This window comes from Aotus nancymaae, unplaced genomic scaffold, assembly GCF_030222135.1.
Source record: "Aotus nancymaae isolate 86718 unplaced genomic scaffold, 86718_ANA_hifiasm-v0.15.2.pri h1tg000028l, whole genome shotgun sequence".
Taxonomy (NCBI): Eukaryota; Metazoa; Chordata; class Mammalia; order Primates; family Aotidae; genus Aotus; species Aotus nancymaae.
In genome coordinates, this window is record NW_026988441.1 from 30037855 (window position 1) to 30050323 (window position 12469).

Consider the following 12469-nt stretch of genomic DNA (forward strand, 5'->3'; position numbering starts at 1 on the left):
GCCTCCCAAAGTGCTGAGATTACAGGCGTGAGCCACTGTGCCTGGCCTTTTTTTTTTTTTTAAGAAACAGAGTTTTGCCCTGTCGCCCAAGCTGGAGTGCAGTGGTGCTGTCTTGGCTCACTGCACCGTCTGCCTCCTGGGTTAAGCAGATCTCTGCCTCATCCCCCTGAGTAGCTAGGACTACAGGCTTGCACCACCATGCCTGGCTAATTTAGCTCTTTTTTTTTTTTTTTTTTTTTTTTTTTTAATAATAAGAGATGGGGTTTTGCCATGTTGCAATGGCTGGTCTGGAACCCCTGGGCTCAAGTAATCCACCTGCTTTAGACTCCCTAAGTGCTGGAATTACAGAACGACAGGCTGTGGGCTGGGCTACCTGCCATCACCAGGTGCTGATGTGCTCATTGTAGGTCTCAGCAGGCTTCTGCACACCTGGCTGTCACAGCCATCTGCTTCCCAGGCAGAAGTAAGGACTTGGAAAGCCTTTGATGATCTGTGCCAGGCAGAGGTCACCAGAGCCCCACTGCCTGCTTGCCTCCCAGCTGCACCAGTACCCCACGTTGTCCCAGACTCCCCACCATAGCATCCCCTACCTACTCCCACCAGACCTAAGGCACTATCTCTCCTGTTCACTCTGGATCAGGGGCGACCTTTGGTTCAGAGGACATCCGCTCAAACTCTTGAAGTAGGATAAACACTTCCCTTGTGAGATTTGTTGGGCTCTTTCTTACTAGTATGGATGTGGCTCTTGTTATTTAAATGCATGCTCAGGCTTGGAGCTTTTTATTTCTACTATTTTTGTTTTTATTTTTTGGAAACAGATTCTCATTCTGCTTACTGCAGCCTCAACCTGCTGTGCTCAGTTGAGCCTCCCAAGTAGTTAGGATAGCATGTGCCCCCATGCCTGGCTAATTTTTGTATTTTTTTGGTAGAGATGGTGTCTCACTGTGTTGTCCAGGCTGGTCTGAAACTCTTGGGCTTAGGTGATCCACCCACCTCAGCCTCCCAAACTATCAGGATTGCAGGTATTAGCCACGGCGCCTGGCCTGTTTCTTAGTTTTATTTTCTGTGACTTGGGGCTTGGGGAGTTGTTGCCCTCTCTTCACTTTGGTGTTGTCTGTGTGCGTTCTTCACAAGCGACATTGACCCTTCATCATTCGTGTTTGTATTTCCCATCCTTGAAGGAGTTCAGGCTTTTTAATTTCTATGCAGTTTTTGTTCAGAGCCACCCAGTGGCGGTGGTGCCCTCAGATTTGTGCCTTCAGCTCCTCCATCGTGCTCTCTCTCCCTCTCCCGCTCTCTTGAGAAGACAGGTGCATAGCTCTTTCCCACTCTGCTCACATTGATACTCATGCCCTTCATCTACCTTCATAGGAACAGCTCATCAGAAACAAAGTCTCTCTCAGTACTAAAGGTGACTTTTTTGAGCTACTTTACAAAGAGAAAGATAAAGCATCCTCTTATGCGTTTAGCTCTTCCTTCCTAATTTTTGTCCCTTTTTCCTTTTCCTCTCCTGACGCCATGGAGCCACCTCTTTTTCACAATTTTCTCCAACAAAGATTTTGGGGTTTCAAGTGGTTTTGGCATTTTTCTCCTTCTGGGAGGGGAAGGAGCCTGCCTGAATGTGGAGTTTACCAATAGCAAGGCCACTAGGATGTCTGCCACAGCAGAGACTCTGCAGCAGAAGAGTTTCTTCCTACATAACGGACTCCAGGTGCTGGACTGGAGTAGACACAGGCCTTGCTCTCAAGGGGTGGGGCCAGTTCAGGCAATGAGTAGGGGTTGCTGTGGGTGGACTTTGCCCCAGCCTGCTTTGCCTGTCCTTGGGAGTGGCACCTCTCTGTGCCAGCACTTGGTAGAGGTGTTTCTGCTTCAACAACAGAATTGATATGGAGGGGTTTCAGGGCAGACTTCTTCTAGTGGGCAGTTGTGTCTGTGGCATTTCAGCATTTGTTTTTCTTATTTCTAAGTTCTCTGATGGGTAGAGCAAATTCCCCATCAGGGAAGGGGAGGGAGAAAGCGCCAGCCAGCCCTTGCTCACTTCTTCAGGAGCTGTTGGGAGCTGCTTAGTTGGGTCCCTTAATTTGGCTGGGCCCCTGAAAGTTACTTGGAAAAGGATCCACTTCATTTTTCTCTCTCAGCCTCTAAATTCTGGAGTCCTTGAGAAAACCTACGTTCCACAGCTTGACAGCCAAGGTACTTGTCAGAAACCAGTGGGCTGTGCTGAAACTGAGAAGCATGACCTCATGACTCAGACCTCTAGAGGAGTGGGGTGGAGGTTCTGGGATGCTGGGCAGGGGGCTGGGCCTCACCTGGGTCCCAAGACACTGTCAAGCCAACAGCAGAATGCCTGCACTCCGTGTTCCTCTGTGACTACTAGTGTCTACTACTCCTCACCATCACAGCCTCCCTTGTGAGATGGTTGCCCTCGGTGCATCTTGAGTCTTGTGTTACTGTCCTCTCGCTGGCCTCACAGCACCCCTGAGGTCTCGGCATACTTCCAGCTCATAGTGACCCCTTGCTGCCCATTCGTTTGCCTTTCTGTTTCCCACTAGACTATGAGCTCCTCGAACAGGGAGGCTCGTTCCTGTTTACCATCAGGCTGGTACTTGGGATCGTGTGACTGTTGCAGCCACACAGCAAGGTTTTCCTATAGCAGACCTGGGCCCAGTGGCTCGTGGATTTTCCAGGATGCCCCCCACTCAGTCTAGAACAGGGTTCTCACATCGAAGAGACAGAGAAGGATGACAGGGTCATGCAACTGGACATGCCAAGAAGCTGACAAATCCCAGCCCCACAGATGCTAGTTTCTCATCCCAGCTGGCTTCATGTCTTGTATTCTTTGCTCTTTGTTCTTGGGGCCTTTGGAGAGCCAAGACCATGAGCACCCAGAGAATGGAAGGAGGGCTCAGAGTGAACACCACACACCTCCACTCCACCATTTACACAACAGTCATCACCTGGCAGGGAGGAATGAGGATGTCCTCATGTCTTGAAGCTGGCTGAGGCTCACAGATCAGTTCGCTGAAGCAGCTACCACTCAGTAGAGGGTACTCCCTCTGTCCTGGGAAGGAGAGCTGATCATCTCCCTCCATGATATCCTGGCACTTCTGAGGCCCACTTCTCCTCTAACCTGCTTGCTGCTGCTTGGCAGCAGGCCTGGCTCTTCCAGAAGCTCATGTGGCCCCAGATGTCCTTTGGAGTCACTTTAGGACCTGAGCCCACCCACATCTAGGGCACTATTCACCTGGTACATGGCCAGGTGCTGCAGGGCTAGAGGTCTGTGTTACACTCTTACTGGGGCCTCCACTCTGATGTGAAGCCGCCTACCTTTTCCTGCCTTGGCCCCTCTTCTGTCAGGCTAACTGGTGATGGTTTCTGGCCATCCCTTCTTGTGTATCTTCTTCCTTGCGTCAGACCTGCTCAAGGAGTTACTTCTTTGCTGGGTGCAGTGTGGCTCATGCCTGTAATCCTAGCACTTTTTGGAGGCCAAGGTGGGAGGATCCCTTGATCCCAGAAGTTGGAGACCAGCCTGGACAACGTGGCAAAATCCTGTCTGTACAAACATTTAGCTGGGCATGGTGGTCTCAGTTACTCAGGAGGCTGAGGCAGGAAGATATCTTGAGCCCAGGAGGACGAGGCTGTATTGAGCCATGATTGAGCCATTGACTGCATTCCATCCTGGGTGACAGAGCAAGGCCCTATCTCAAAAAAAGAAAAAAGTAGAAGAAAGAAAACAAAGTTATTGGGTTGGACGCGGTGACTCAGTGCTGGTAATCCCAACACTTTGGGAGGCCACAGCAGGTGGGGATCTCTTGAAGTCAGGAGTTCAAGACCAGCCTAGCCTAACATGGTAGAACCCCTCTCTGTTAAAAATACAAAAATTAGCTGGGCGTGGTGGTGTGTCCCTATAACTCCAGCTACTTGGGAGGCAGAGGTTACAGTGAACTGGGATTGCACCACTACACTCCAGCCTGGGTGACAGAGTGAGACTCTATCTCATAAAAAAGAAAAAGTTATTGGCTAAAGGAAGTCTTACTGATGGTGGCCTGGAGGGGAAGGAATCCACACCACAGTTATATGGGATGTCTCCTCTAGCAGCCTTCAGAGGAAGCCTCAAGGTGTGTTTCCTGAGCCATCAGGAGAGGATTCCAGAGCCGTGATGCTCTCTGAAGCATTGACACACATTTAGGGAAAGGTCTTTGCCATGGTGTGTTTTCCATGTTGATCAGTTTATTCCTGGTTTAAAACAGTTCCCAGAATCCTTCTGGGAAGCCACCCCGGTGCTTCTGCCTCTGTCCTGAGCCATCACTGGATTGCGCTCAGTGCTCCCAGGGTAGGGCAGGGATTTGCCAGCTGGTTGGCAGTATGTGTGGCCAGACCCCAGTGTTCGTGCATGGCTGCTCTTCCTTGAGCTCAGTGACCCCATGTGGTTCCATCTGATTGCTGAATCTTAAGGGTTGAAAGGTCTTAGGGTCTTCTGCACATAGTGGCTCCCTCTCGTAGCCTATCCTCAGTGCACCACACCTGCTGCCTGGACCTCTTTTACCTTATCCCACGTGCCCTGGAAATGCCTCCACCAGTGGTGCAGCCCTGCTTGGTTAAGTGCTCCAAGGCCAATCTGAGGAGTATGAGGAGACTGTCTTAGACCCGTGTCTGCTACAGCAGAGCCTGGCCTCTGCACCTGCTGTGACCTCTGCCTGGAACGCCCTCCCAAACTACAGACTTGTCTTGCTCCCCGCTGGTGTGTGAGCCATGCATCTGGCGGGATCCTCAGCTAACTCTTTTGGGGACTGTGGGTACCCTTGGCCCAGCGCCATCTGTCAAGCACCCCCACACTTCAGTGGGCTGGCTGCCTTGGTGGCCTGGGTCACATGTCCTTACCTGGGCTGTGTCCCCCAGGGAGTGAGTGCCCAGCTGCATCTGGACCACCTTGCTCTTCAAAGTGAGCTTTGAGGGAGGAGTGTTGGAAGAGTTATCAGAGGTCCTCAGCTGGCCCTTGCCCCTGTCTTGGTGGCAGAGAGAGAGGGCCACCATCCTCTTTTGCCCTCTGTTGCTTACTATTGAGTTGGCCCCAGCAGCCAGTGAGGCCAGGGTGATACTAGGCTGTGGCCTGGGTACCCAGCAGTCCTCATTATGGCATAGCTTTTCCTTACCAGGACGTGTTCGAAATGCGCTTTGCCAAGATGCCAGATGAACCTGAGGAGCCAGTGGTGGCTGTGTCATCCCCAGCAGTGCCCCCTCCCACCAAGGTTGTGGCCCCACCCTCATCCAGCGACAGCAGCAGCGATAGCTCCTCAGACAGTGACAGTTCGACTGATGACTCTGAGGAGGAGCGAGCTCAGCGGCTGGCTGAGCTCCAGGAGCAGGTGAGGGTGTTGGTGGCTCCATTCCCAATCCCCAGAGTCCATGGACCAGGGTGGCCTCCGCAGAAGTTTCTAAGAGATGTTCTTGGCTCTGAGTTCCCAAGGGAGCAGAATTCCCACTGGACCACCTGTGGCCTTTACCTCTCTGCTGGGTTAAGTGCATGTTGATCATACACGTATGTATGGTGTATGTGTTGAGCTTGCAATTGGGGATGGGGAGGGACATGGCCATTTTTCTGGGCAGAGAGGAGGCTTCTTGATCCTGTCGATGTCGGGAAGGAGGAGGTTGAGCCAGGATGTTCATTTCTCCCAGGCCTACCTGGTTGCTTCTCTCCCTGCAGCCAGTCATCAGGCCCTTTGTGCCTGACATGTATGCTCTTATTTAGCCTCTTAAGGGCCCTTCTCTTGGGATCAGGATGGCCATGACACTTAGTGTCTGTTGGCTTGATGGGCTCCTCTGGTGCGGAGGACATAGGCAGTCTTTGGAGTGGAGGGAATGGGTGGGCATAGGCATGTTAGGAATCTGGTTAACATGACAGGCCCACAGCTGGGGGCCATCTCTCCCTCTACCTCCCCTATGCCCACACCCTGATGCTTCAGGCGCATACTGTCATGTTTTTTGGAGCAGACGCCTGGGTCTTGGGTGACGGGAAGACCATCTCAGCCCTGGGTGTGTGTCTTGCTTGTCTGGTCCACAGCTCAAAGCCGTGCACGAGCAGCTTGCAGCCCTCTCTCAGCCCCAGCAGAACAAACCAAAGAAAAAGGAGAAAGACAAGAAGGAAAAGAAAAAAGAAAAGCACAAAAAGAAAGAGGAAGTAGAAGAGAATAAAAAGAGTAAAGCCAAGGAACCTCCTCCCAAAAAGACAAAGAAAAATAATAGCAGCAACAGCAATGCCAGGTCTGTGTCCCCTGAGTTTGCCCTGGGTGAGGATCCCCCTTCTACCGTCTCCTCTGAGACACCATGTGGGCCCCTGCCCCTCCCTGTCCTCAGCGGGTGAGAAGGGCCCCTGCAGCCATGACTCCCCAGGGCAGACTGGTGGCCGCTTGCATGCAGGACTTTAGCTGTACTGCCTCTGCCCTTTTCTGTGGGGTGAGCCTTTGGGGCTCACCACATTTGGTTGGGGAAGGATAGGCAGCAAGGATAGGGCTGTAACACCACCCCAACTCAGGTAGCCTCAAGCCACAGTTTGTTTTCAGTCTCCACTGGGTGTTCCCAGAGATTGGGTTGCCCATGCCTCGTTTCCTGTGAAGGCCAGTAGGTAAGGGGTATGGGAAGGACACCCCCTGCACCCCTTCTCCCCAGCATACATGTGGAGGAATGAGTGCCTGGCTTCCTCAGGGGGCCGTTCTTGATGGTGTCTGCATCGTCCCTTCGTAGCAAGAAGGAGCCAGTGCCCATGAAGAGCAAGCCCCCTCCCACATATGAGTCAGAGGAAGAGGACAAGTGCAAGCCTATGTCCTATGAGGAGAAGCGGCAGCTCAGCCTGGACATCAACAAGCTCCCCGGAGAGAAGCTGGGCCGAGTGGTGCACATCATCCAGTCACGGGAGCCCTCGCTGAAGAACTCCAACCCTGACGAGATAGAGATCGACTTTGAGACCCTGAAGCCATCCACACTGCGTGAGCTGGAGCGCTATGTCACCTCCTGTTTGCGGAAGAAAAGGAAACCTCAAGGTGTGTTTGAGCCCTCTGGGGATGGGGGTTCTTCTGTCGACCCCAAGTGTCACTTTCTCTTCCTTGGTCCATTCTCTCTGTGTGCCTTTTTTCCAATTATAACATTTCTGTTCTTGACACAGAAACCTCTGGAAGGTTGTGACATCATACTCGCCCCTAGGCTGCTGTCAGTGTCTTTGTAGATCTCTGGCTGGATGTGTTTGGGGTGCCCCTCTGCACCTTGTTCTAAGCCATAGCTGAAGCTGTGTTCTAAGCCACAGCTGCTTTCAACCTCGACTGCCTGCTGCTGAGTCTTCCTCTGGCCTCTTGGGGGAAGGAGGAAAGGCGGGTCTGCAGGGTCCCAGGACCTGCGTACTGATGCATTAATGCAGCAGTGAGCCAGCCTGTGTCCTTGTAGGAGGGACAATTCAGTGTGGCGTTCTCTCTGGACTCTTCCAAGCAGCTCTTTTGTGTCACGGCTCATTTTGGCTCACAGCTTACCTCTGAGGACCGTAGGAGTTAGGATTGGTGTTACAGCATTGCACAGTCTTTGTCCCGAGCCTGTACTGGCTCTTTGGGGTCCTTGGGCCCTTCCCTGGGGCACACCACATGATGATTTCCAGCATACATCTGAACAGCTGTGCTGGGAGACCCCCAGGTCTCTCCCTGCCTTGCATTACCTCTGGGCAGCATGTTCCTTTTGGGTCCTCTTCTTCCTCTACCAGAAAAGTGAGAGAATCCAAGCCACATGCCCAGCGGTACCTTGTGTTAGGAAATTATCCCTCTGCTTGGTCTCTGGAATTCTTGATAAACCCTCCAAAGGGGACTTTGAGAGATTGAAGGAACCTTGTAATTCCAGTGTAAGCAGTCTACCCATGGAAACTGTGGGTCCATGTAGGTTCTGGGAGTGGCAGCTGGCAGTTAGGAGCAGCCCCTGGGCTCACAGTGCTCAGACTCCTCGCTGGTTCTTCCTCTAGATGGATGGGGTGTGCCCTTGGCTAAGAGCGGCCTCCTGGGCAGGGGCCCTGCCTAACCAGCTCCCATTGCTTGGGTTGCAGCAGAGAAAGTCGATGTGATTGCCGGCTCCTCCAAGATGAAGGGCTTCTCATCCTCAGAGTCGGAGAGCTCCAGTGAATCCAGCTCCTCTGACAGCGAAGACTCCGAAACAGGTTAGGTGACTTGTGTCTTACGTGTCTTACCAAACTCCTCCCACCTGTGCCCAATAACAGCTCAGTCCTGTGTCCAGGATGCTAGAGCCTAGGGACAGCATTCCCAGAACTTGCTAGGTCCTCTGTCTGCCTGTGTCTATGTTAACTGTCTCCCTGGGGCCGGGGATAGCCCTGCACTCTGTGCAGCAGTGTCCATTCTCTCGGCGTGGCTCTCATGCTGTCCCTGCCAGGGGCTGGGCATGGAGGACGAATGGCCAAGGGCGTTGACACTGTGGAGCTCTGGGTGGCGAGTGGGGAGGCTGGGTTGTGAGGAATGTGGGCATGGGGGCCCAGGAGATACGGTGGACCTTGATGTGACTGCACCCAGCTTTCTGCCCCAGAGGAGACTTCATGTCCCCAGGACCTTCCCCGTATCACAGTCACATGCAGTGTGGCTGCTTCAGGGAGATGCTTCGCTGGTTTCTGGTGGATATGGAGCAGACTGCAGCTGGCCCTACCATCACCTGGGCCCCAGCCATTGCCTGCTCCTCCTCAGAGTGTGCTCGTTGCTGTATTGGCTGCTCCTGAATCTGCCCTAACTCCACGCACACCTGGACCTGCGTGTCCCACCTGCAGTTCTAACTAACAGTCCCTTCTTTTCATGCCCCATTGGGCTGCACATCTGTCCCTGGGTTCCCCATTAGAGCCCACTTTCGGAGCAGCAGCCTCAGTGGGAGGTAGAGGTGGATAGCAATGCTGGGTGTTGGTGGGGGTGGGGAGGGAGCTGCTGTCCTCCAAGTATGCATTTTCCTCATTATTCTCAGGGCTACAGATGCTCAGGCTGGCCCAGAGGAGAGGATAGGGAGGAGGAAGCCATGGTGCCCAGGAGGCCTGGTGACCAGCCCCTGCTGAGAGACAGTGCTAACATTCTGTGTCTAGGGCCGATGGGGATGCCGCTAGGCTGATGCAGCTGCATCAGTGAGCCAGCGTGCTGCAGACCGCCTGAGAGCTGGCTGTAGGGTCTCAGGCAGGCTGGGGAGTGGGGATCCACAGTGGGAACCTGTGTTTTGGCAGTAGACTCCTGTATGCTCTCCCATAGACTTGTACCACCCCTGGAATTTTATTCTAACAAGAAATAAATGCTAACCCTCAGTAATCCGTGCATGTAAATAACTTGATTGTGCCAAGGGAGATTGGGGATCCTTCACAGCAGCTGGGGAGAGCCATGTTGCTCTGAGGTGTGTGCGCACAGATAGGGTGGGGGCAGGTGGCACCTCGGTCCCTGTCAGTATTGTTTTTCCCCTGGTGCCCTCTGCTTCCCAATGAGTGAGGAGACTTGCCTTGAAGTTGGCTCAAGGACCCTTCAGGACTCCACGTGCCCACATTTTCTAGCACAACTGTGTGGAGAATGCCCTGGGCAGCTCACCGTCCTCCTGGCCTTCCCTGTCGCCATCTTTTATGCTTTGATCTCTAACCGACACTCTCCCCACACTGCTTTTGTAATCCATCAGCCAGCAGGAGGCGCTGCACCCTATGGCTGCTCAGAAAGGGCTGGCCTCTGCCACCCCATGCTAGGGCCTCCACTCGCAGCGGGGTTAGTGGAGTGAATGGCTGTATTCTTGGATCCAATTAGCATTCCTGGTGGCTGCTGACTTTTCACTTTTGGTGCCAACCGAGCCTCCAGCTTGCCTTCCTCTGGTTTTTTGCACCTCCTCTTTTCTAGCCAACTGCTGCCACCAGGGGTTTTGTTGCCTTTTCGTCTAAGGATCTGAGTGACCAAGTGGAAACCCCAGATGCTGAAATTGGCAGGGGACCTGATTACTAAAATGACGTGGTGTGGCCGTGGTGGGGTTGCTGCTTTAGCCCTCACAAGACGAGACGCTTTAGGGGGCTGTGGACATCACATCCTGATTTCCAGTCTGTGATCGTGGCCTTTACCCTTGGCCTCTGCACCCTCTTCTGGACTCCTCTGCTTTGAGAGAGGAGTTGGGAGCGCTCCTGGCTTACTGAGTGAGTGCCCCACACCCCTCCTGCCACTGCCGAGATTATTATTTTTTCACTCCCCCACTTTCAGAAAAAGTGGAAAGATTGTGCAACAAGTAATCTGAGAGTCCTGGGAACAGCTGTCCTGGCGGGAAGGAGGGCGAGATTTACAGTCTCAGAGCCTCTGGCTCCCAGGCTCTGGCGGTCCAGCCCTGGCCGCTCGCGCAGCTGCCTGGGCTCTGGCCTTCCCCTTCCCAGGCGCCCTCCCCGCCTTGGGTTTTGCCTGGCTCCCTTTTGTCTTGGCAGTCCTGGCCAGCAGGGGCTTTCCTTTGCCTTCTGTGTGCACTGAGTGAGCTCTGTCATGGGCTGGCAGGGTTCTTCTGCTCTCAGGAGGGGCTGCTGCAAGGGTTTCATGTGGCAGATCCCAAAGCGGGAACCCACACCCTGACACCAGTGAATGCAGCCTTCTGCTGCCCTGTCCCACACAGGCTCTGTACTCTGTGGGTGGGAGGCAGAGCAGGGGGTGTAGGTCCTGCAGCAGCTGCTCTCCTGGGTCCAGGAAGCCGGGCAGCCTTGATGTCTGTGGCCAGTTGCAGGCAGCTCTGCCTTGAGGGAGTGGGGCAGGGTGGGGGGACCTTGAAGGTATTTCCCTTTGGTCTCCCGGGGCCTAATTGTTTTGCCCCATTCCCCTCCTTGTTCTTGTGTTTCCATTTGGATTAGAGCCGAAATTCCTGAAAGGGCCTATTTTTGTCGCTTACTATGGGGTTAGGCCCTGAGACATGAATCGCCAAAAGAAACCGAACAGAGGCACTAGATTGAGGCTGGGGGGTGCGATACATAGATACCCCTTCTGGCAGCTATCCGTAGACCAGGATGCTGTGGACCGATGCAGGCGTGGGGCAGTCCTCTGGGGCCAGGCTACAGTTCATGGAGCCATGGAACACAGGCAGGAAGAGGATGTCGGGGGTGGGTGCTGCTTTCCCAGCTGGGTCCCAGGCCACCATGTATTCCCCACCTCTGCCCTGGCAGCATGCAGTGCAGTGGGCAAACCCCACCACTTCCTCTGAACCCCCACCACATTGCTTGGGCTGTGGTCTTTCATTGAGCTGTGATTCCAGCTAAAGCCTGGAGCTGCTTGAGGGTTCTCTATTGAGACAGGCAGGGGTAGGGTACAAATGGCACCCACCATTTCTAGGTCATCTGCAGACTTGGGTGGGGCAGGCTGGAGGAGGACACTTTCCCAGGTGGGCTGTGGACAGCACTGTGGCTTTGCTGTCATCAGTACTGGGGTTGGGTCTGCCCAGCACATGGGGCAGGGCATGTCCTAGCAATCTTCTAGCTTTCACTTGTCACATTGCTGATATCTGGCTCTTCCCAAGTGTCATGCACAGGTCTTTGTGGGCAGAGGTGGACCCACAGCTTATGTTCCTCTTAGGAATACTCCCTTAACCTCAGCTACGTGGGCTGGGACAGGGTCTCATGGAGGTGTGAGAGGTCCTCCTGGGCTTTGGTCTGGTCTTCTAGTTGGAGCGAGAGCACAGTCCAGCTATTTTAGTCTCCTGGCTTCCTTTTCCCAGGATTGGAACTTGTGGGTGTTTCTTAATAGCTCCAGGGGAAAAAGGAATGCTTGATGTTTTGGAAAGATTTGAGCTGGGAAGTGCAGACAGAGGCCATGGGGCGTTTTTACCACACAACCGGCCTCAGCTTCCTGAACCCCAGAGTCTTTGAGGGACTTAGTCGCATCTCCAGGCCTGCTGCTTGCCTGCTCGAATGTGGCACTTTCCTCGGGGAAGGGTGAGGACCCTGGAGGTGGGGGAGTACGAAAAGACTTGAAAGTGGGGCAGTAGCTGGTCTGTCTGCACAGCCAGGTGACACCCACCCCCCGCACACACTCAGCATTTACAGCTGGAGGGATTCCGGGGCTTCATGGGCGGGTGAGGGTGAGCCTTGTGGAATGTGGCCCGGAGTGAGAGGCCACCAGTGGGCGGGTTTTTCCCATGCCCGCATTCAGGGGCCAGGGAGTAGCGCGTCAGTTGCATCCGTGACTCCAGCAGAGGCATCCGCTCTATTGCGTGGGTGGGAAAAAGCCCAGCGCCCCTCCCTGGTCCGGGGAGCCATGCTGGGTGCCCCAGAAAAAGAAAGAAAGGATAAGACTCTATTCCTTGGCCTGTTTCTTTTCCTTTTTTTCCTCCTCCTCAACAGTGTATATAATAGTTTGTGCTTTTTAGAGTTTGAGCTTTTTGTTTGGGCAATCTGGAGGAATGCAGAGATGAGGCGGTTGGCTTCTTCTCCTCCACTGGGGATTCTGCACTCTGGTACCTC

The 12469-nt window shown here is 53.8% G+C and overlaps 1 protein-coding gene across 1 annotated transcript in view; it reads left to right on the forward strand.

The window, feature by feature from the left end:
* BRD4 (bromodomain containing 4) overlaps window positions 1–12469 on the forward strand; it is a 95008-nt gene that overhangs the window by 68389 nt on the left and 14150 nt on the right. The window contains 4 exon segments of the mRNA XM_064381712.1: window positions 5157–5366; window positions 6062–6261; window positions 6742–7037; window positions 8075–8185. Of these exon segments, the coding sequence (XP_064237782.1) occupies window positions 5157–5366; window positions 6062–6261; window positions 6742–7037; window positions 8075–8185 (817 nt within the window).